The sequence below is a fragment of the Phyllostomus discolor genome, chromosome 12, assembly GCF_004126475.2.
Source record: "Phyllostomus discolor isolate MPI-MPIP mPhyDis1 chromosome 12, mPhyDis1.pri.v3, whole genome shotgun sequence".
In the NCBI taxonomy this organism is placed as follows: Eukaryota; Metazoa; Chordata; class Mammalia; order Chiroptera; family Phyllostomidae; genus Phyllostomus; species Phyllostomus discolor.
In genome coordinates, this window is record NC_040914.2 from 36,375,953 (window position 1) to 36,399,385 (window position 23,433).

The 23,433-nt window shown below is 58.5% G+C and overlaps 1 protein-coding gene and 1 long non-coding RNA gene across 3 annotated transcripts in view; one reads left to right on the plus strand and one right to left on the minus strand.

The window, feature by feature from the left end:
* IGF1R (insulin like growth factor 1 receptor) overlaps positions 1 to 22,261 on the plus strand; it is a 221,020-nt gene extending 198,759 nt beyond the window's left edge. For both annotated transcript variants that reach the window (XM_036012979.1, XM_028502246.2), the window contains exons 13-21: positions 427 to 586; positions 2,418 to 2,520; positions 3,265 to 3,335; positions 6,839 to 7,068; positions 7,391 to 7,501; positions 8,813 to 8,972; positions 11,413 to 11,542; positions 13,469 to 13,603; positions 19,194 to 22,261. In XM_036012979.1, coding sequence (XP_035868872.1) covers positions 427 to 586; positions 2,418 to 2,520; positions 3,265 to 3,335; positions 6,839 to 7,068; positions 7,391 to 7,501; positions 8,813 to 8,972; positions 11,413 to 11,542; positions 13,469 to 13,603; positions 19,194 to 19,575 — 1,482 coding nt within the window. In that variant the 3' untranslated portion in view covers positions 19,576 to 22,261. The remainder of the gene's footprint in view (positions 1 to 426; positions 587 to 2,417; positions 2,521 to 3,264; positions 3,336 to 6,838; positions 7,069 to 7,390; positions 7,502 to 8,812; positions 8,973 to 11,412; positions 11,543 to 13,468; positions 13,604 to 19,193) is intronic.
* LOC118497698 lies at positions 81 to 22,950 on the minus strand. The gene is made up of 4 exons (XR_004900220.1): positions 22,802 to 22,950; positions 16,226 to 16,235; positions 5,559 to 5,562; positions 81 to 91 (listed from the first exon to the last, which is right to left on the minus strand). It is a non-coding gene; the product is annotated as an uncharacterized LOC118497698 (long non-coding RNA).
* Between the last annotated feature and the right edge of the window lie 483 nt (positions 22,951 to 23,433).

Sequence of the window (23,433 nt, forward strand, 5' to 3'; positions counted from 1 at the left end):
TTCTCATCTTTCTGGAGCTTTTTCAAACAAACAAACCATGCGTGGTTAGAACAGGGGCGTTAAGCTCATCGTCACCGGGGGCCACATCAGCCTTGCGGTTGCCTTCAGAGAGCCGAATGGAACTTTAGGACTGTGTACGTGTAAACCAGGGGCAAGCAGCTCGGTGCTGCCGCCGGGTAGGAACAAGGTGCCGGGCCGGACAAAACCAGGAGGAGGGTGGATTCGGCCCGTGGTCCTGTGTTTGCCACCTGCGGGCTAGAGCCCAGGTGTGCTTGATGCCTCGAGGCCTGCCCCGAAGGCCCGGTTCCATCCCTTTCCCCGCTAGTGGGGCTCCCCGTCAGGAGGGAGGTGTGGGGCGGGGCCGCGCGAGTCCCTGTCTCACCTGCGTCTGTGGGCAGCTGACCGTCCGTCCGTCTCCCCCCCCAGGATCAGCGAGAATGCGTGCCCAGGCAGGAGTACAGGAAGCATGGAGGGGCCCGGCTGAACCGGCTCAACCCGGGGAACTACACGGCCCGGATCCAGGCCACCTCTCTGTCTGGCAACGGCTCGTGGACGGAACCCGTGTTCTTCTACGTCCAGGCCAAAAGTAAGGCTTGCGGGGAGTGTCTGGGAAAGGGGACTTGGTGTGCACTGGGGCCTGGGAAGCCCGGCCCGTCCTGGCCCTTCAGTTCTCTGGTTTTCTGTTGGGGCCGAGGGGGCCAGCTTTCAGGAGAGTCACACTCCTCTCAGCACCCCGAGCTTGAGCTGTGGAGCTGCTGCACTTGGGCCCCTGCTCATTGGATGGGGAGGCCTGAGCACCCCTTTTCAGGGGGTCCGAGGGAGGCCTTGGCTCTCAGCTTAGCTCTCAGCTTGGTTTCTGCGTGAGGATGGTAGACACTGAGACCGAACTTGGCGAAAGGTACAAACCACAGCAAGGGCCCTCTTGCTTGGCCGAGAAGATTCAGCCGTTTGTTCCGTGACACACCTGTCCCTTATTAGTTCCATACTGACTTTCTACTGTTTCTTATTGGAAACCCAGTTTCTTGGAGTATTTTGTGTCCAGAGAGTGGGGTGGAATTTGGCACAACGCCGTTTCTGGCTGCTTCTCCCACAAGAGGGACAAGGCCCCACCTGGCCCAGTGGTGCGGCTTGGGGGCCTGGTGGCCATCCCCTGTGCCCTGGCCCCTCCTGGTGCCATTCTCCAGTTCAGGACCTGGCCGACCCAGCAGCCCCCTGGTGGCTCCTGGCAGTCAAAGGTGCACAGGCCATTTGCAAGTCCCAGCAGTGACGTGTCAGGAAAATGACCAGCCAGATCAATGGCATTGCTGGGTCAGGTTTCAGGGGTGACTGGGTGCCGAAGCAGACGATCCTGTCAGCTGACGCAGCCTCCACGGGGCCCCCGTGCCCTGCTCCGGCCAGTGATCCTGGGCCCCCCATTGCAGTGCCAGCTCCTTCACTGCCTTCCTGGGACCCTCTCCAGACTGCTGGCCTGCTTTCTCCTCTTTCCTGTCCCGTCTGCACCCGCCCCTCAGGGACAGGGCCTGGGGCTGGGGCCCGCCATCTGGCCGTGGTCTTGGAAACAGTGGCCTTGGCTTCTGGGCTGCAGTGACTGGGGGCAGAGATAACATGCCCCCGGTGACCCCTGCGGCCCCGCGTGCACCCCTGAGCCCCGCTGGTAGCGTGTCTCCAGCAGAACTGGGCACGTGCCGCAGGGACATGAAATCTGCACGCCCGCCTCCCCCGTGCCACACAAGACCCCCCCGCCTCGTCTGCTCCCGCCTGTTTATCGGAAGCCTCGGAGGCTTCCTGGCAACGGCGGCCCTGTCGGGAGCCCTTCGTGTGCTCGAGTGCGCTGAGATGCCCCTTCAGACTTCCCTTCCCAGACTCAGTCACCTCGGTCTCTGGGCCTCTTCTCTCGGCCCAGCGGCGCCAGAGGCCCCGTTTCTAGTCGAGAGCTGAGAGTTGGTTCGTTGTTGGTCCCTGGATGTGCTCGTGTCTCTGTGTCCCCGAGGAAATGTGAGACTCGAACACAGTGCAGCCTGACTGGTGGCATCGATGACACCGAAATAAAAAACAGTCCCCCCCACCGGGGGCAGAAAGAACAGACTCCACCGGCCTCTCGAAGGTGGTAATAACTGGCAAGCAGTCTCGAGAATTACAAAGGAAAGGAGCCGGCATCCATTCTGAGAGCTGTCTGATAAACACATCTTCGATGTGAACATTAAAATAGCTGTGAGAGGCCTTCAGGAATAATGACAGTCATGGTTTCCAGGGGGGAGATCTTCCCTGGTGGTGCAGCTTGGCCCCCCCCAGTGAGGCCCCACCTGTCCCCATGGAGGCGGCTCCCATGGGCACCTCCCAGTCCCTGTGCACAGGACCGAAGCCACACCCGCTGTAAAGGCTCGCTCACCTTGTCGCCCCCCATTGCTTCCCCGCAGCCACGTACGAGAACTTCATCCACCTCATCATCGCGCTGCCGGTCGCTGCGCTGCTCATCGTGGGAGGGCTGGTGATCATGCTGTACGTCTTCCACAGGAAGCGGTGAGTGTCGGGTGCACCGGGGGCCAGACGGTGCTGTGGCGTGACCCTGGGCGCAGGGCAGCTACTCGAGGAAACCTTGTATTTTGCCGTGTGCAAGGCATGCTCTTTTGCCCAAGTGTTTGAGGGAATACTAAGGATGCACATGACACACGAGTGTAGCGATTACATATCGAGGGGTATAATATCCCCGTGCGTAACGTGTGCAAAACCGTGGGTGCGAGTTATGCACAGAAAAATGAGTCGTTTACGGATCAGGAAACCCGATGTCCAATCAAGGTTCTGCGTAGGAACGGAGAACATTTCCCAGTGGTTCAGCAAGGACACCCTTCTGTGGGGTGGTGCCCTCGTCCCCTCCCCGGCGGCAGCTCCAGCACATGGACCCTGCTGCTGCTGCCGCCATTCGAGGCTTCCCCAGGCTCGATCTTCTAGCCCCGCCCACCCAGCAAGCCTTTCCGTTTCCGATGAAGTAGAGAGATGCATGTGTCTTAAAAAGCTCTAACCTGAGGCCAGCAAAGAAGCCAAAAGACCCAGCAGCAACTGTCCCTCGGCCCCGGGGCCTCAGCGGGTGTCACTGACAGCCGGGGGCACCAGGCTCCACCGACTCCCCTTCTCCGGGCGTTAGTAAAACAGAACAGATGAAGCAGACTTGTCAGAGATGCAAGTATATACAGGAATGAGTGCAGATGGGTTTTTTATTTTTGTTTCTTTTTTTTTTTTAAGTCTAAACTGTATCCTTTCTGACAGGAACAGCAACAGGCTGGGGAATGGCGTTCTCTACGCTTCCGTGAACCCAGAATATTTCAGCGCGGCGGACGGTAAGCCCCCCTCCGCTCTCCGCGGGGTGGCCCCAGGTCGGGGAGCCTTTGGGAGTGTTGCTAATTTGGGAGAAGAGGTTTGCATTATTTCCAGGCCCCTTCAGCTTCAGATCTGTCTCCGTCAACACTTTTTTAAAATTTTAAATCAAAGTTTTTAGCACTTCCCCGAATAGCTCAAAAATTCTGGACGGCTGGGGGCAGCCCGGGAGAAACAGGCTGCAGGGAGCTGACTGTGGCCGGTGCCGTCCTCCACCCGTTGAGTGGCTTGGGGTTTTATGCTGGAACGAGAAAAAAGCTGTCAGGTTGTTGACATCCCGACGGAGGACCTGCTGCAGCTGACAAAACAGACCTTCTCTTGAGCCAGTTTCAGCCTGCGCTTCGTCTCGTCACGCTTGTCTTCGACCGCTCGCGGCTGCCCCGCACTTTTTATCTCACAGTTCCCTGTTCCTTCCCTGCTGACAGCGGGCCGGGGATGCGCACCCTTGAGGCCCCGGGCACGGTGCCTCTGGTAGTGACTGGCTGACGAGGGCCATGCAGCGAAGTGGCTCGGAGAGTCTGACTTAGCAGTTGGGTTGTACTCAATGTTGGCTTCCCCCCGGCCCTTTTTTGCTGTCTTTTTCGCCCTAGCGTGCTTAAATGCAAACCTTGAAAAGTGAGCCAGGGTGGGGGCTTGGCCACTGGGTCCAGTGACACCAGGACCATTACATGGCTCCTTGCTGCGTCCCCTTTGGTCCGGAAGACAGATAGATGGTCACCTCCTCCGAAGGGGAATCGAGCGCAGAATAATAAGGACGTTATTCCCGTTTATAGGAAGGTCTCACAGCGTTGTAATTTTCTAAAAGATTTTATTTATTTATTCTTAGAGAGAGGGGAAGGGAGGAAGGAAGAGGGAAACATCAATTGGTTGCCTCTCCCAGGCCCCCAACCAGGGACCTGGCCTGCAACCCAGGCATGTGCCCTGACTGGGATTCGAACCAGAGACCTTTTGATTTGTGGGACAATGCCCAACCCACTGAGCCAGACCAGTCAAGGCACAATTTAAATGGGCATATGTATGTATACATATATGTCACACACACACCCCGTGTCCTCACGTATGTATATATACTATAAAGCATAAAGAACATTCTGAAAAGAGGCACAGCAAACTTGGAAGAGTAGTTTCTTATGGAGAGAATCTTTTTCTTAAAAAAAAATCAGCGAGAAGATTTTTATGCACTGGCTGTATCAATAATAGCTTTTAAAAAAAGAAATTAAGTGAGGCAAGGATCATCACACGCTTAATGAGCTTTGTGGTGGGGGGATGCACGGCTCTGCCCCATCTGTGGGGGGTGGGGTGGGACTCAGGCTGCTGGAACGAGTCTGCTCTGTGAGGATGGAGGGAAAGCCGGGCAGTGAGAGGGCACTCGGAGCCCTGAGTGCCCGGGGAGCGCAGAGAGAGCACTGAGACGGGAGCCTCAGGTCCTCTCTCCCAGGGATTCTCGTCCCAGCTCTGCGTCTCCCCAGAAGGCTCTCACGATGCCTTCGCTCTCGCAGTGAAACAAAACCGACCACCGGCACAGGCGCTGTCCCCCAGGCCAACAGGTCAGGGCACGGTCGCCCCGTTTGAACCTCATATCTGCGGCCCCCTGACCAGCGCTGCCACCCTACAGCTGGTTTCCTCAAGGGGCGACTGGGTGCCTTCGCAGTTCAAAAATGTCTTGGAGACGCCTTGCTCCAGAAACTAACCTGCCTGCTGCCGCTCTCTGGGCCGCACGGAGAGTCCCCCGTCAGTGGGGCAGCACTGATGCTGATGGCACTGCTGTCGGGCAGGGCTCGGGCGGCTGGGCCCGGTCAGGGCCGCTGGGCGGACTGAGGGGAAAGGACGGGGTGTGGACCCCAGGGACCTCCCCGGGCATCCGTGCGCCTGGTCCTGACTCCCTGATTCACGGCGTGCTGCGCAGCTCATGCCGGTGAGAAGCAGGCCTGGCTTTTCGGAGATGCGGGTGCACAGACTGCCCCTTTGTACTTTCTGGTGGGGGGCGTGAACGCCTGGTCCGCTGGGCTCCCCCGCGTCCCGGCTCGCCTGAGCGAGCGTCAGCCTCCTGTTGGCGGCTGTGAGCCCTCGAGGCTGGGTGCAGGGTCCACCCGCCTTTGTGAAACATCTCAACACGCACGTGCGAGGAAATACGAAAGCGTCTGAGAAAGAAAATTCTAGATTGACTCACACAGTCCCTAGTGGACACTCCTCGGGGCCTCCGATCCTGGGGGTATCTCTGGGGTCTCGTTTTTACGTTTCCTTCCTTTAAGACCATAAAGGCCCAATACTGGGGACCCGGGACGTTGGATTACGGCTGCCAGCCCCCCGCTTCGGGGACTTCCAGCCAAGGCCCATGGTGGACGTCTGGAAGTGCAGAGGCAGACAGACCCTGCCCCAGGCCCCAGTCTCTCTCTTTCTGAGCCGGGATCACCCTCTCCCGCCACGCCGAGTGTGCGGTGGCGTCTGCCCCTGAGCGGCCCTTGCAGGCAAGGACAGCGGCTCAACAGTTATAGAGGAAGGTTGTAATGGAGATTCCGTATGCAGCTTACGGGACAGGTTGATTTCGTTTTACTTTTCTCCCCACCCATCGGGTTTGCGGAATGGATCCTGTTTTGTTTTCTTTCCTACTTCCTTTCCCCTTCCTTCCTGCCTCAGATGATTCATTTATTTATTTTCTTAAACCGGATGGAGTCTGACCAGAAGCAGAGGCCGCAGAGGAAGCCCTAGTCAGGCTGGGTCATGACCTCCCAGCCCTTTACCACGGTGGTGGGAGGTCCCCAAGTTCACAGAGCCCAGGCCACAGCCCCCCCGGGGGGGGGCACCTCGGCTCATCAGTGTCCCTCCTCACTGGTCACCCCTGAATGCCCCTTGGTGCCCGAGCTCCGCGGCTCCTGCACTGGTTAGATGCCCCAGGTCTTTGGCAAGACCGGACACTTTGCTTCGACCAGACCAGCGCTTGCAGTGGGAATACAATGCCAGCCCCTCATGGGACCTTACATTTTTCTAGTAGCCGTATAAGAAAAGTCAAAAGAAGCAAGTGAAATAGTTGTCGATGATGTTTTACTTAACCCAGTATATTGCAAACATTATCAATTTTAATGTAGAATCACTATAGATGTTATTGAAATATTCAAATTTTTTTTTTGTGCTCAGTCTTTGAAAGACAGTGAGGGTTTATGCCTGTTGCGTGTCTCAGATAGGACTGTTTTCTGGTCCTTCTTATGCGCTGTCAGGATCCTCAGGTTTTCCAGGACCCCCTGAGGGTATGGAATAGCAGGGTCCATGCGTACGGTTGCCTTCTGAAACCCACAGCACGTGGGACGTTTCAGAACAAGCCAGGTCATCGTCCCCCAGTGTCCTCCTAGGTGGGCTCTCAAAGTGGCACCTGGTGTACGTCACCCCGGACATCGCCTGCCCAGAATCACGTTCCACCCGCGTGCCCGTCACTACCACGTCTCAGCTCCGTCTCTTTCTCCCCCTCCAGTGTACGTGCCGGACGAGTGGGAGGTGGCCCGCGAGAAGATCACCATGAGCCGGGAGCTGGGCCAGGGCTCCTTCGGGATGGTGTACGAGGGGGTCGCCAAGGGCGTGGTCAAGGACGAGCCCGAGACCCGGGTGGCCATCAAGACCGTCAACGAGGCCGCGAGCATGCGCGAGCGCATCGAGTTCCTCAACGAGGCTTCGGTGATGAAGGAGTTCAACTGCCACCACGTGGTACGAGCAGGCCCCCGGGGCAGGGGTGGGGGGGGTGGGGGGCAAAGCCTGACACAGGGAGAATGCGTCCCCAGAGCTCCCGGCAGGACAGTGGCCACACTAGGGGTTTGGTGACCTGTCCCCATCAGGCTTGGCAGAGTTCCCCCATCGCCTCCCTGCGGCCTCGAGACACCGGTGCTCAGGAAGGTTCTGGGAGTGACGCAGACCCTGGCCGAGGAGCCCCTGGGGCCGCCTGCCTGTGGCCCTGCCCCTGCCGGTGGGGGGAGGGGTGGCAGGCGTGGGCGTCCTCACGCTCTGAGCCTTCCTCTGTGTCACCCCTCAGGTGCGTTTGCTGGGCGTGGTGTCGCAGGGCCAGCCGACGCTGGTCATCATGGAGCTCATGACGCGGGGAGATCTCAAAAGCTATCTCAGGTCTCTGCGGCCGGAAATAGAGGTGGGTTCGGCTGAAACGGCTTTGCACGTCGCCGGTTCCCTTCTCTCAGAGCCTTCCCCCAGAAGAGGCTGCGTCTTTAAGTTATTTGCATCCACTGTTGCCAGCCGCATGCTTGGTTATGGCCCCGCTGGGGGTCCCGTTACCTCCTGCACGGCCGCCTCTCCCTGAGGTCCACCCGGTGGCTCACGCCAGCCCTGCGTCCTCTCCGAAGCCAGGTCTGTCCCTGGCCGGGAGTCACCCTCTGCCCCGCTGACTTCTCCCCTCGCCTGGCCTTTCCTGTGTTTGGTGCTCCCAGTGTGAGCCCGTCCCCCCCATCCCACACGCATGGCCCCCCCCTCCACCCCTGCACAGGCCGCAGTGCAGGGCTGGGTTTATGGCGGGCAGCCTCTCACTGCATGCTCTCAGGGTCCAGTGTCAGCTGCTTTCCTGCCCAGCCTGGTGCGTAAGCCCCTCCCCGCTCGGTCCCCAGTCTGTGCCTTTAAGACCAGGAAGCTCTGTGGGGTGCTGATGGGTGTTTGCACTTTTTTTTAAAGATGGAGAGACTTGGGCACACGCATTTTATACAGTTTTTTGTCTAAATAGGTTCTTTGCGGGTATTTCTCTTTCATTCCAAATCCAGTCGGTCGCCCCCTGTTGCAAAGAGGGGAGGCTCATCTGTGTTCTGTGTTGGTCCCCCCTCCAGAATAAGCCTTAGCTGGACTTACGTCCATCGCCCAATGCTTGTATTTCTCATTGCCCACCCAGAATAATCATTGGGGGGAATCCCACAGCTTACGGTGAAAAAACTAATCCTGGTATTTTTGTAGTGCAGTAGAAAGCTGGAGAGAGAGGAAGAGATCGCATGTGCAACAGGGCTCGTTGTGCGTGATGACACACAGTGTGTCCGTGGGGGCACACGTCTGCTTAGTTCCTCATGACCCCCGTCAGACTCCCCACTCCTGCAACCCGTCCTCTGGTTGTAGAAATGAAAGGGACGTCGAAGCAGACAGGAGCCCAAGTCACTGAGAATCCTTAGTATCAAAAGTGGCTTGCTTCAGTTCACACACTTTTCGCCCCACTCCGAATAGAAAATGCTGGTCCCTGGTTGCCCTCGGTGGCATGTCTCCGAAGCTCTGTGTGACGTGGTCAGCCAGCAGGTGCCCGGCGTGACCACGAGGCAGAGACTGTGGTCTCTGCAATCCTAGGGTCCTCAGCGGAGCAACCGGCGCTGCTCAGATGGAGCAGAGCTCGGTTTGCAAACCCCGAGAGAATGTGGGGTGGGCCAGACGCCCACATGTTCACATGGACTTTCTGTCTTTGACCGTCCGACAGAATAACCCAGCCTTCCATCCCCCGAGCCTCAGCAAGATGATCCAGATGGCCGGGGAGATTGCGGACGGCATGGCGTACCTCAACGCCAACAAGTTCGTGCACCGAGACCTCGCTGCCCGGAACTGCATGGTGGCCGAAGACTTCACGGTCAAGATCGGAGGTGTGTCCTCAGCCTCTCAGATCTGAGTGGGAACTGCACTGGCACATGTTTTAGGGGGACCGAGGCGGCCTGGGCTGCCTGTGGGGAGGCTTATCCCGTGCCTCCTGTGATAGGCCATCGTCTCCGGTTAACAGTCACAGGCATGGCCAGGCTGGCTCTCACCCTGGTGGCACGTGGGCACCTTGGTCCCAGTGGTGGGCCTGGCCAAGCACAGGCCGGGGTCCCTCAGCTTCCTCTTCTGGCATTTGAGGTGTTTCCTGGCAGGATAATTGTAAGCATTGGTTACAGAAGTAATCAGGCTGATATCCTCAGGTGACCTTGACTTCGGAATAAAAAGTGCTATCAGCCCTTCCTGGGTAGCTGTGTTGGTTAGAGTGTCTCCCCAAAACATCAAAGTTGAGGGTTCGATCCCCAGTCAGGGCACATGGAAGAATCAACCAATGAATGTATCAATAAGTGGAACAACAAATCGATATTTCTCTTTCTCTTAAATCGATAAAAAATATTTTAAATATTAAAAATAAAATTAACCTCTTTTTCTAGCTCTGGACCTGTCTTCTCTGGAAATGCCCAGCTTCCTTTACTGATATTTTTCGCTTTGGCCCTTCAGTGGGCAATGAATGACCACCCCTCTGGCATGGTTTCCAGATGCAGGCGAGCCTCCACAGTGGTCCTCACAGTCGCTAGAGGCAGCGAAGGCAGCCCCATCCATCATAACAGATATTCCCTGGTCATCAGCTGCCCAGTAGGGGCTGCCGGGGTGTCCCTGGACTTAGCCCTTGGAGGCACCTGCACAAGGTGGTTGGTGCCCCTTGGAGCCCGAGAGACCGCCCTACCCCAAGCTGCCCAGGGGAGGAGTCCCTCTGGCCGCCACCTTGGCTTCCTTTGTTACCTCACTCGCTTCCCCTTCTGTCTCCATGCCCCTCACCTCTCCATCCCCATGGGGATGCCACCAGCTCCCTTACCCCAGCTCGGGGGGAGGGGGCCAGGTGGGCTTGGGCTTAAACCCAGGTTCTGCCACTAGTGGGCGAGAGCTGGGGGCGAGTGCCTCGTGTTCCGTGAGCCTCCAGGTCTCCGCCTCTGACGTGGGAGCGGCAGCGTGGCAGACCCAGGAGGTGGTGGGGTCGGTGCGGGAACGTGTACCCAGGTTTTCCCTATCGGCATCCCCTCCCCACCCCCTCCCTGGTGCCTGGGGGCGGTGGGTGCCGTTCTCCTTCCTTTCCCCGCTGCTTCGAGTGGATGGGCCATGGTGCCACTTGCCCTTGGAAGTCCAAGTCACCAGGGACCGTATTTGCGTTTCAACCATGTGGCATATTTATGGTGGTACATACTTTTTGCGTGTGATTTTCCTTCCAAAAATCTGAAACGAATCTTTTGTATTGGAAGAGACAGTATACGTCCTTGATTTCTTTCCTTCTGCCCCCATCCCCCACCTTTTTTGAACAGATAAAGGCACATCCCGGTTTGCATGTGTCTGCATTAACTCTGAGATGAGGCTTTCATTTCGGTCCTTCACCGGGGCCCAAAGCTCTGCTTCTGGCACCCACTGCCTCGTGGACCACAAATCCGACAGTGGTACCAGAGGCAGAGTGACCAGTAAACGATGTTGGCGACATCGGTCCACGGAACTGGCTTCAGTCCGTGGCCTTTCCTTGCTGTGGCCGAGTCAGGGCCACGAAGGGGTTTTCTCCAAAGGAGCGCGGCCCCGTCTCCTGGGCGGGAGCGCGGAACAGCCCCCGTGCGGAAAGGTTACGTCTCCGAGCGGGAGATCAGTCTGACAAAGGAGTAACAGTTTAAGGATTCTAAAGCAAGCGTGCCATCAAACATAATTACGTGACATCTTCTAGAGACGTGGCAAATGGGGGAAATTTCCAAAACCGAGTGGGAGGAACCTGTTGAAAACCGTGATTGAGTAATGGCGCCAGAGACCTAGTAAATACCGTCCCTGAGGAGCCGCGCCGGGTTCTTCTCCCACCGTGGCTGGGAACTCGGGGTTTTCTGCCGTATCAGACGGTGAAGGAGGCCCTTTTCCTGCGGCAACTGGGGGCGCTGTCAGGTGACTGAGAGTCAGCCCACCCCTGCTGTTCCTTAGGGGTAAGGCACGTGTGAGCGACCTCTGGTCCACACAGGGCGTGTTTTCTGGACACGTGCCGGAACTTGAGGGTTCGTTAGCTGCCCGTCATTTGAAGTGCAACAAGGGACTCGCTTTCCAAAGAACCAGACCCCCAGTGTGTTTTGGAGCAGAGGTCTCCCGGTAGTCGCTTGTCACGTGGGGAATCAACGCAGCTCCCACGGCTGCAGCCGGTGGGGCTGCAGGGGTGCGTGGCCCCTTAAAGATTTCTGCACCCTGGACATGGCTGTGGGCGCGCCCCCCCCCCCCCCCCCCCCCCCCCAGAGCTGCTTGAACAGCCTAACTCTGGTGCCTTCCGTCCACCCGCAGATTTCGGCATGACAAGAGACATCTATGAGACTGACTATTACCGGAAAGGAGGGAAGGGCCTTCTGCCCGTGCGTTGGATGTCCCCCGAGTCCCTCAAGGACGGCGTGTTCACCACTCACTCCGACGTCTGGTATGAGACAGGCTCCCTGGCACGCGGGCTCGATCTCCGTGGCATGATCTTCCTCCCATTTCCTGCTCCCTGTCACCTGTTTCCTGCTCCCTGTCACCCGTTTCTTGCTTTGGCTGAGAGTTATGCGGGCTGCAGTCCATCGCTGAGGTCTCCCAGTTGTCAGTAGGCTGGCTGAGCACAGATGGCCCTTGTGGCATCGAAAGCCTCTGCAGGACCCCGTGTCTTTCAGTCTTTAGCTGCCCACAACGTGGCTTGGAGTCCTCCACACAGGAGCCAGAGGTGCCAGCAAACCGCACCTCTCGGCTTGCCCCTGCCTGCCTTCTCTGCTTTTATCTTTCATGATAAATACACGGGGGGGTGGGGGTGCTCACTTAAGACTTCAGGTTGCAGCCACTGCTCTGCGTAGACCCAGAGCTTACGAGCCCTGATGCGTTTCCCTGCCGCTCCCACTGCTGAGTGTCCTCGTTCAGCGGGCGCCCGTGTTGTTGGCCCAGGCATGGGATGGAGAGAAAAGGGTGCAGAGAAAACTCACCCACGGAGGGTCTGGGGGCCTCTCGGTGTTGTCACTGCGTATGGCAGTTCCTCGGGGACACTGTGGCCAGGTGGTCAGGGTCTGAGACTCAGCACCTGCCTCCCGGCATGTCGGCTGGGTTCTCGGCTGCCCCTGTGCCGGGCCCGTTGTGGATGCGTTACAGAAATGGCCGGTGTCTGCTCCAGCCCTCCGGGTGACCGCGTAGAGGAGACGTTTAAATAGTGGCCTGCGTGGCTTTTTGTTAAGCTCTCGAACCTTCCACAGTTCAGGGGCCTCGGCTCTTACTGCAAAGACAGGTGCAAATTGGGACCAGCATTCAAACGGGCCCTGGCAAGGCGCACTTGCTTCTTGAGCATGAGGAGGAGGTCTGGTTTGCAGCCGGCCTGCCCCAGATGGTTCTCTCTTTACTGTCACACCGAAGCGCTCGACGTGGTGCTTTGATGGACAGGTGGCGACGTGTGCTGGGCGGGCCCCTGGGTTTGGCGGGTGACCCGTGTTCTCTCTGCTGATGTGTTTTCCAGTAGTCGGGCCTTCTGAACCGACAGGCGGGGCTGCGTGCAGGGCGGGGTCGCCCACTGCCCCTCCTGCTGACTGGGTTCTTCCATGGCCCCCTTTCAGTCAGCTCGACTGTCCTAAAGACTCTTCCTCGCCTGTGACCTCCCGGGCCCCGGCCAGCGGCGCCCTCCTGGGTTCCCAGCTGCGCAAATGAGCCCGTGATAGGCCCACAGCTCCCCAGCTCCCGGGGGCAGTGGGGGTGGGCTTCCCCTCTCCCTGGTCCTGCTGGGCCTGCAAGATCCCTGTTGAGCTTTCCAACACCCCAAGGCCTGGCCCCGACCCCGACCCTAACCCTGAACCAGTGAAATCAGAACTCCAGTCAGGGGCCCAGGCAGCAGATTTGAAACCCCCAATTCTGCCATGCAGCCCTCACTGAGAGCCGCTGGGTGGAGGTCTCCCCAGCGGGGAGCCTGTCGGACAGTGGGGTCGCCCCTGGTCATGTTTGAGGCGCTGACTTGCTGTCTTGGCAGGGCCTGGGGATTCACGTTCGATTATTTTAGAAAAGCGTGTTTGGAGACCACCCTACCAGGTAGATGGCTGGGGTTAGGCCCCACCTTGGCTTGCCTGGGGTTCAAGTTCAAGGGCCCCTGAAACTCCCTTCACTTGCACATCCTCAGCTCTGCGACCAGGGCCACACTTACTCTGCAGGGAAATGGCGCCAGCAAACGGGACAGGCGGTCCGCACTTACTGCAGTGCCCGGCACGCCACCCGGCGTGTGCTCCGTTGCCGCCGTGGGGCCACTTCTCGGGGCCCGCCTGGCGGCGGGGAGGATGCTGGACGGGGGGCAACCCGGCTCTATGCCTCTTTCCTGAGGCTCACGCCTCTCTCCTCCCCATAGGTCCTTCGGGGTCGTCCTCTGGGAGATCGCCACGCTGGCCGAGCAGCCGTACCAGGGCTTGTCCAATGAGCAAGTCCTGCGCTTCGTCATGGAGGGCGGCCTTCTGGACAAGCCGGACAACTGCCCCGACATGCTGTGCGTACCCTGGGGTCGCGGGCGGGTGGTGGTGGGCAAGCCTCACGGCTGGGTTCGTAGGAGAAGCCTCTCTGCTGGCGGAGGCGGGAGCTGATGAAGGCGGGAGGCCCCAGTGTCTTTGCTGGAATGGGTCACGGCAGGTGTGGGTTCAGGTGCCTGTGGCTGGATGGCAGGTGCAGGCGGGGAGAGCAGGACTTGCGGTCAATATTTGCGTGGAGGTGGGGCTCAGAGATCCCTCTGGACCCCACAGGTACAAGGTAGGCTCTCATTAGGACCTTGAGCCCAATTCAGGAGTTTTCCAGAAGTGATTTTCAGGACAGGTGCAGCTACGTGGCAGGGGCAGCACCCTTGTATCATTACGTGAGCGCGTGCGTGCGTGTGCGTGCGTGTGTGTGTATGTGCAGGGGACAGGGGACCCACTCATCCTCTGAGCGAGCACGGGCCTGGGCGTGGGCTGCAGGTGGGACCACCGGGGCAGGGGCTCCACTTCTCCGAGGGCAGTGTATCGGGGGGGCCCAGTTTCCTGGACCCTTCATCAAGGGGCTTCCCAGGACAGCGTCCAGTCAGTGCGTTCTCTTGCCCAGCGCGGGAATTCTCTCTCCCCGCCTGAAAGAGTTGTTTGTTGCATTGTAGCATTACCTAAAACCTAACGGCTTGAGACAACCATCAGCATTTGCTATGTCACGGTCTCTGAGGGCTGGGCGTCCAGGAGCCGCTTGGCCAGAATTCTGGGGCATGGGGTCCACCTCCAAGGTGAGGCTCTCACGTGGCTGAGCACCGTAAGAGGCGTGAGCTTCTCTGTGATGGGGCTCCGGTGTCCCCATGCCGTGCAGCTGGCCTCTGGAGCAGGGCTCAGCCAACTTTCTCTAAAAGGACCAAGTGCCACTGTGTTCAGCTCTGTGGGCCCAGCTGGTTGTGGTTGTGAAATCTGCCACAGACATCACGTGAGCGAGCGTGGCCGTGTGCCTATGAAACTTTATCTTTGGATTCTGACATTTGACTTTCACATAATTTTCATGTCCCAAAATATTATTCTTATTTTGATTGTTTTTTCAACCAACTGCAAGTATAAAAACCGTTCTTAGCCCGAGGGCCTTGCAAGATCAGAGGGCAGGCCCGGCTTGGCCCGCTGCCCCACAGCTCGCCTACCCCGGGCGAGGGTGCAGGATCCTGCAGCAGGGCGGATCCCACAGGGTCTGCCGTGGCCTGTCCTCGAAGTCACCCTCCACAGTCCGTCACCTGCTGACACATGAGCTCCACGGCCTAGGGGGAGATCACATGGGGTGTGACCACCGGGAGGTGAGGCTCCTGGGGTCGTGGAAGCTGGTTGCACACCCGCCCACTCCCAGTTCCCCACAGGCTGACTGCTTTGCACTTTGAAGCACGTGGTTGCTGCCTTCTTGTTAGCCCATGCTAAAAAAACCCTTCATTCGGAGGAGAAGTGTTAGTAACAGAGCGTGAGGAGAGATCGCTGCCCATTGAATGTGCGTGGAAGTGTGTGGTGCCCAGCGGAGGCCAGTGCTGGAACGGGGGGGTGTTCCAGCAAGCGCATGAAGGGTCCCAGGAAGCAGGCGTGAACCTGGGGGCGTTCACGTGGGTAGTGGGTGGTGGGAGGAGAAAGGCTGTGTTTAAGCTTGCTTTTGGACTTGGGGCAAAGTTTGTCTCTGGGAAGCTTGTGGGGCCTCTTCGAGTGGATCCGGCTCCAGGTGCCTGCATTTTCCTGTGAATTTAACCTGCCTGGGAAGCAGGCCACCTGCCGTGGGAACGGTGGCGCGCTTCCTGTTCCCACCCCCAAGGGACGAGGGAATTGGCGTGCAGTGGTCGCTCTCGGATAGGAACTCGGTTTAAGTCGGGGGGCATGTCTGCTTGCCATCCTGAACCCCTCGGCAGGCTTCTGCCCCTTCTGAGTCTAGGCCAAAACGAAAGGAGGCGAGTTGGTTGCACAGAGTGTCTGTCGCCCTCGGGAGTGCATTGATGAGCTCAGGTGAGCAAGAGGCGCTGTGGGGGACGAGCTCTCTTGTTAGGAGAGAAAAGAAGGGACTCCTGTTTCTCCCAGAGGACAGGGTGTTGCCGAGCCCTTGGGAATTGCCCGAGAGCCCTGCTGGGCGTCCGCGGGGAGAACAACCACTTGTCTTCTGGGTCCCGGCCGTTCGAACAGGCACCCGGAGGGTGGCATGGGTGAGGCGCGCGCAGTGGCTGCTGGTGGCTCCAGCTCAGCGTCAGGAAGATGCGGCAGCTGCCGGGGGACGCCTGCGAGCGGGTGAAGCTGCAGCCCGTCAGGTCGGGCTAAGAGGCAGGCCCCCAGTCCAGGCCTCCAGGGTCCAGGCCTCAGTGTGTGTTCTCTTAGCAGGTGGCACGTGGCCAGATTCGCCTTGTGGCTTGCTGGCTATTCTATGGGCGATTTATTTATTTATTATTTTATTTACTCATTTTAGAGAGAGGTAAAGAGAGAGAGACAAACATCAGTGTGTGGTTGCTGGCGCTCAATCCACTGAGCCACTCCAGCCAGGGCCGATTCTGTATTTTAAATTGATGACAACGCTCACCCTTAGCCTTCTCTTGGGCTCAGGTCGCCATACTCAGGCCGCAAGCGTCCCCGAGCCCCTCTGGGCATGTGCTGACTGCTGGCTGCCTGGAGTTGCCACGCGTGGTCTTTGCTGGTAGTCTTGTCAAATAGTCAGGGGGGCCGCTCCGGCCCAGGTGGCCTTGTGACAGACTTTCCTGTGGAATGCAGGCTCCGTGCTTGATCTCTGCCCAAAAGCAGAGCACGTGGCAAGGGGTCAGGTGGGCCTCACTGTCCCACTGCCCCTCTTGGCTGAGAGGTGGTTCATAGGACAATCCTGGCTGTTTGGGGCTGCCAGGAGGAGGTGGCGGAGGGTGTGCTGAGCTTCTGTGATGGTCACCGAGCACTTAGAAGAGGCTGAGCTGATGTGGGGTTGCAGAGCTACAGTGTGCACCTTGGTTGTGACCACTGCCTGCCGGCCCACAGCAGGGCAGGGAGGTGAGGGATGCAGTGTGCAAGAGGGAGCAGGCAGCGCAGTCCTCCTACAGCCTGCGGGTCCCCACGTGTCCATGGGCAGCTGCGTCGCACAGGGCGGCAGCTCCATTTGGCCCTGTCCCGACCTGGGTGCAGGGCTGTGCACACCCCAAATGGGAGGGGTGGGGGGAGCTAAGTGAAGGACACTCCTGCTCACCAGAGCTGACTAGTGTAAAAAAAATGTGCTCTTCTGAAGAGTTTTATCAGCTCATAAATCCTAGAACCTACTGGAAAGTGTTCTTGGGGGAGCAGAGTAAACAAGGTCTCAGATCCCACAGAGTTCACTCTCCCATAAAAAGAAAGACTGCCTTTTATGGGCCGCTCTGGAAGGGCTGGGACTCCGGGGTGGTTGGAAAGTGGCCTCACGTGGCCTGTGTGTGCTAAGGTCACACAGAGTGCGCCCCTGCCAGTGGCACCGCCTCAGCCCCGGGCCACAGGGGCGCAGAGCCAGGGCACGTCCCGTGTCCTCGGCCCTGGCTGCGCTGCTCTTCAGGGGAAGTCAGCCAGCCGAGAGACCTTCGCAGCCACGTCATAGATGGGTTTCATGTATTGGGGGGGGGGGGCAGTCCTTTTTTTAGGAAGTGGTGGAGGACATGAGAAGAGGGAGCTGCCAGTTTATCACTGCAACCCCCCCCCCCATGGTACCTGTGATTCTGGGGTGACACAGGACAGGGGGTGTCTCCTGGTGGGGCGTGGGTTCTCTGTTCAGGTGGAGAGGAAGTTCCTCCTTTGGAGGCAGGTGGCCTTCCTAGTGCAGCCACACTCCTGCCCAGAGGGTCCACCCCAGCTCCACCATCCTGGTGTGGGGACCTTGCACCGAAGATTCAATCCCTTGAGACTTCTGCTTCTCGTCTCCAAAACGGGGGGTCTTTTCTGGTGCACCTGCTTCCAGCTCAGGTTTGCTGCCGGGCCCTAGTGAGAGCTGCTGAGGACCCTCACGCGGCCACTGTGCTGACCTGGGTGTGGGTCATTGGGCGCAGGGGGCAGCTGAGTCACTCTGCAGGTCATGGCGCTTTCCACCGGAGCTGGGGGGTGGGGGCAGCTTTACGAGTAAAGGGCTGCACCATCTACATGTGGGGCTCGAAGGCCACACGGTCCCCGTTCTGACTGCTCCACTCGCTCCAGAGCAGCCTCGGACATTGTAAACATGCGAGCATGCGTCTGCTGCAGCCAGACTCGGTTTACAGAAACCGGCAGCAGAGCAGAGCCGGCAGCAGCCTCGCTGCCACCCCTGCCCCTCAGGGTCATGTCCTCAGCATCTGGCTTGTCCAGATGCTTTTCTCCCTGAGAAAGGTGGCGGCTGGGTCGGCTAGGGCCTTTCTCTGTGCCGGCTGGGGCATGCGCCCCTCGGCTCCTCACCTTGGAACTTCCCCTGGGGCGGCGGGTAAGCAAGGAGGTCCGCTGGGCAAGTGGCCTCCCTGACGGATGGCTGGAGCCAACTTGGGGTGCTTTGGCCTTTCTAGACATGAGGCGCTGCCATTGGCCATTTTTGTTGAAAAGCATCTCGTTAGCCAAAAGTTTAAAAAACAAACAAAACAGATCCAGTGAGAACAAAAGTGAAAGGGAAGGCACTTTGCTCTCAAGCTCAGGTGAGAAAGGGCCCGCTCCAGAACCACAGCCTGCCCCACGCCCTGTGGCCAGCAGGGGCGCCCTTGCTCACCGCCCTCCTGTACGCTCCAAAGGTCGACTCAGCGGGCCCCTCTGCATTCCTGTTACTCAGCAGCAGCGCCTCAGCCCGCAGCTGTTCTGAACCCTGGTGGAAGCCTCCGGTCAGGGTGGCTGGCTGCACCCCAGCGGCATGCTTCCCAGTCTCTGGAGGGCTCAAGCCCTTTGCTAGGACGAATGACTTCCTGGGGCCCACGTGACTGAGGGCTTCATGGAGGTCCACGGCGCAGGTGCCAGGGCGGCCCAGCCTGTGAGCCCCAGGCGCAGCTGTGGCTTCGCACTGTGTCCTCTGCTGCCGTGGCTCGTGCAGGGCCCTGAGCTCGGCCTGCCCCTGCCCTGCTGGCTAGGTGGGGTCTCCTCTGGCTCAGTACGCAGCCTCTGCCTGGTGCTAGAAACGCACCACGTGCGTTCCTGCGGCGTGGTGGCCCTGCCTCCTCACGCTGTTTGCAGGTTCCCTGCCCCGGTGGTCCCCTGCCACACGGAGGCGGCAGAGAAACAGCCCAGGCGGGCCCGAAAGAGCGATCCCTGTCTGGAAAGCTGTGACCCCTCCTCAGCCCTGTTAGTGCGGAGCCGGAGGTCTCCTGCGTTGCAAGTCTGGAAAGGCTGTTGCATCAGTGGCTGCCAGACGTGCTCCCGCACAACGCCGGCTTGTGTTTGCCATTAGTGCTGTCACCAATAATGGCAACGCATGCTAACAGACCCTGTGCGCTTGTGTTCGGCCCTCTCAGGAAAGCAGAGTTTGGGAACTGCACAGGGGCGGGCCCTTGGGTGGCGGGAATGCAGTGGTGGGAGAGGTCCTGGGAAGCAGAGGGCTCCTGGGCCACCCCGATGGTAAGGCAGAGGCAGCCTGGCGGGGGCGCCCATGTGCACCCGTCCGTCTGCCCGCAGGTTTGAGCTCATGCGCATGTGCTGGCAGTACAACCCCAAGATGAGGCCCTCCTTCCTGGAGATCATCGGCAGCATCAAAGACGAGTTGGAGCCCGGCTTCCAGGAGGTGTCCTTCTACTATAGCGACGAGAACAAGCCGCCCGACACCGAGGAGCTGGACCTGGAGCCGGACATCATGGAGAGCGTGCCGCTGGACCCCTCGGCCTCCGCGTGCTCCCTGCCGCTGCCCGACAGATACTCAGGACACAAGGCCGAGAATGGCCCGGGCCCCGGAGTGCTGGTGCTGCGGGCCAGCTTCGACGAGAGGCAGCCTTACGCGCACATGAATGGCGGCCGCAAGAACGAGAGGCCCCTGCCCCTGCCCCAGTCGTCCACCTGCTGATGCGGGACCGCATCCCAGCGGAGGGCGCTGCGCGCATGCGCGTGTGCGGCGGGCGGGTGGGGGGCGGGGTCTAACCATCTGTCCACAGCCTCCTGTACCTCAGTGGATCTTCAGAACAGCCACGCTGCCCACGGGAGACGGCTTCTCTGCAGTAAACACACTTGGGATGTTCCTTTTTTCAATATGCAAGCCGCTTTTTATTTCCCTACCCAAACCCTTAACTGACACGGGCCTTTAAGAACCTTAATGACAACACTTAATAGCAACAGAACACTTGAGAATCGAGTCTCCTCACTTTTCCCTGTCTCTCTCATCTCTCTCTCTCCCTCTCTCTCTCTCATCTCATCTCTCTCTCTCTCTGTCCTCTTTCTCCCTCTCTGTGCTTCATAATGGAAAAAGCATTTGCCACCAGCCCAGCCCTTTTTATCAGAGTGAGGACAATGGCTGTCCCTCCCCGTGGTCCCATCTTGCTCCCATACACACCTGCCTGTCACCGTAGGTCTTTATAAAAAACAACAAAACACGTCGCGATGGCATTTTTTTTAAACTCGATCTTGAACCTTTTTAGGAACACCTGAACTTTACCAAGGGCCATCCTTCACCCAAGGTTGTCACCATGTTAACGCTGCCAAATTCTGCCAAAACCCGGGACGCGGTCCCGCACGCCCCCTGCGCTTGTTTTCTGGTCTCCAGAGGCACGGGGTGAGCACGGTCCCCGGGCACTCCTGGGAGAGCCACGCTGGTGCAGCCCCGCAGCTCACCGTCCCCCCCGGTGTCCTTTTCAAGTTTCATGTCCACGCAGGTCATTATTTGGGGGAACTGGACAGACGGGGCTTGCTGTCAGAGAGGATGGGGAGGAGCGCCCCCTGGCTTCCCCGCTCTACCTCCCCGCCCGCACCTTCTGGCTCCAGCGATGCTGAGGCAAACCCGCCCCCTTGAGGGAGAGCCTGGCACACGGGCGGGCCCGGAGCAAAGGTCACCCACGTGCCAGGCTCCTGTCTCCACCCCCTCAGCTCCCCCCTCCCCGCCCCCCAAGGACACAGATTAGAAGGGGTTTCCAGGGACTGAGCCCAACTGTTCACGCAGGTTTGCGAGGAAAGCAATTCCAACAGCACCACGACCGTGAGAAGAAAAGCGGTACATGGACCCCAGCGTTCTGAGCTTTGTCGACATTTTCTCTGTTACTAGGACTTCTTCGCGGCTCTGACAGTTCTATGTTAGACCGCGGACCATTTGCATACACATCGTCTTTAATGTCACTTTTGTAACTTTTTTACGGTTCAGATATTCATCTATACGTCTGTACAGAAAAAAAAGAAAGCTGCTATTTTTTTTTTCTTGTTCTTTATCTTTGTGGATTTACTCTATGAAAATCTTCAGGTCTACCCCTCTCCCTTCTCTGCTCACTCCAAGAAACTTCTTATGCTTTGTACTAGACTGCGTGACTCTCTTCCTCTTCTCGCGGTAATCGACACTTCCGGAACGTGATTTGCCATGAACTGCTGGATGCCTTTTGATAAATCCGCCCTCCCCTCCCCGCTCCCCCGCCCCGTTAGTTCTCCTCGGACCTGCAGTCTCGCTGGGTCCGAGGCTGGCGAGGGGCGGGGGGCGGGGGCGGAGAGGCGGCCCTCTCTCAGCCCGCCCTCGCTCGGCGTTGGAGTCGGCTACCGCGCAAGACGTGAGACAGACTCAGGTCAGACAGCAGAGGTTCACCTTAGCACGTCCTCGCTCAGCGTGTGCGGTCACCGTGGTGGCGCAGCCCCCCTTCTCTCCCCCCGCCCCCCCGCCCGCCTTCGTTTTGGTTGTGACACATATATCTATTTTTTTAACTCTTGGGTACAACAGAAGTTCGAACTGCAGAGCCTAGGCGTTTGGACTTGTTTTTTGCTTTGAAGTAGATATTTAATCTTTCCATCCTAGGAAAAACAGCTGCTGAGTCCGAGGGTGCAGCGGAGCATGGTCCAGTGGCCCCTTCCTCGGCCTTCTGCCACCGCCTTCCAGGCCGACCTGTCCTTGGAGGAACCGGAAACTCCCCAGAGGCCTCCCTGGCACAGGCAGGGAGCGGGGGCGCAGGAGCGGCACCCTTGGGTGTCAGCGCGCCCACTGCCAGGCCTGCTGGGGCAGTGCCTGAGGCACAGTGGCCCAGGAGCCCGAGCTCCCTCCGGGGGACCAGGGCCCTGGCGCTGGCGGCCTCCTTGGGGCCTGGGGGTCCTTTGTTTCATTTCCCTGCCCTTCTCACCGGAGTGATGACAGCATCGCGTTGCTTCTGGGATGGAAACGTTTCAATGACAAGTAGGAACAAAGCTCCCAATGTGATGATTGCTAGTTGGGACTGGAGAGTAAACACAGAGAAAGCAAGTTCCTTAGTGCTTCGTCTGCTGGTTGGCAGTTTCGGTGCCAGTATTTTCTCTAGCCTCCGCCCCCTACTTTTTCCCTTTAAAAAGCTGAGAAAAAGACAAAAGTTCATCAGGAAGGTATAACAGGAGTTTTCATTGATTTTTGGATTCTAGTTTCAATCGCTGTAGAGAAGCCCCCTTAGGAATTTAAATACTGACAAAAGGTTTTTTTTTTTTTTCTGTGTGTGTGTCTATGTTAGACGGGACAGTTTTTCTTTTTTTGGGATTTTCCTTTCAAGCATTTATCTACCTCACTCTTATTTTTTATACGTGGATATACAAAAAAAAAATAGAGTACATCTCGCATTTCTCAGCACCTGGCAATATGCTGTTGACACTGGTAACCTCATGCACCCACAGGCCGCACGCCAGTGCCGCAGGGCCGGGCCAGGCTGTACTCCGGGGTCGCAGCCGCCCCTTCTCCCCTCTCCACTCGTTTCCCACAGCTTGCCTTTTCCTGACATGTCTTACTTGCCGTTGCTTTTCTTCTTCTTCTTCTAACTCGGTTCGCTAACGAGGTTGTGAGGTGTCAGGATGTCCCCCCTCCCAGGCCCGGTGCCCCCACCCTCGGCTGGGAGGTGAGGGGAGCGGCAGAGCCGGCTGTGTGGGAAACCAAGTGCGCTGTGCAGACCGAAGCACAGGGTCTGGCCCTGGAGGAGCACTGGTTTCCCGGGCTCTGCGGGCAGGAGGTGCCGAGGGGCGGGCAGTCTGTCTGTTGGCATCCCACCTGTAAAGGCGCAGCGTGTGTGTTTGCACCACGGGGCACCGCCATGCCTGCAGCCCCGGGTGTGGCCTGCGCCGGGTGGGGAACGCTGCAGCCGCCTTGGCACTCCTGCCCGGCTGCTGACCTCCCAGCCGGTCCCTCCCAGAATGCACGGCAGAGAAAAGTCCCCTTCCCCTCCCCAGGCCCAACTCTCCACTCCACCCTCATGTCCTCCTCCCTCCCAGGGGAAAGCAAAGATGTACCAAACCTTCGGGCTAGAGGGGCAGTGGTCGGTGCCACGCCTCCTTCTGGGGCACCTCTGTCCCTCTGTCCTGCTGCTCACGGGGGTGGACGGTGCACTCCCCGATTCCGACAGCTGGTGGTTTGATCTGAGCAATGCTCTGGGGCCTTCCACGGTGCGGTCAGCTCCCTGAAAGTTCTGGTACTGCAGCTATGCTCAGGGGCACCTCCCCTCCTGCAAGAGCACGCCTCTCCTCTCCCAAGTCCCCTGGGATCTCACGGTCATTGAGAAACACTGCTTGATCAGGGCTCTCTTCCTCCGCGCTGTAGGCGACCCCTTGGAATAGTGGCCTCTCTCCTCTTTTGCACATCCCCTCCGGTTTCCACAACTGGACTTCTACAGATCATTCAGCTGGTTTATAAGGGTTTCATTTCAACTGTCCGAGTTGTTGGTGTCCTTCTGTTCTTGTCTGATGTAGGTGGTTTTCCTTTAAGTAGAAAGCAAACACTACCAGTGTC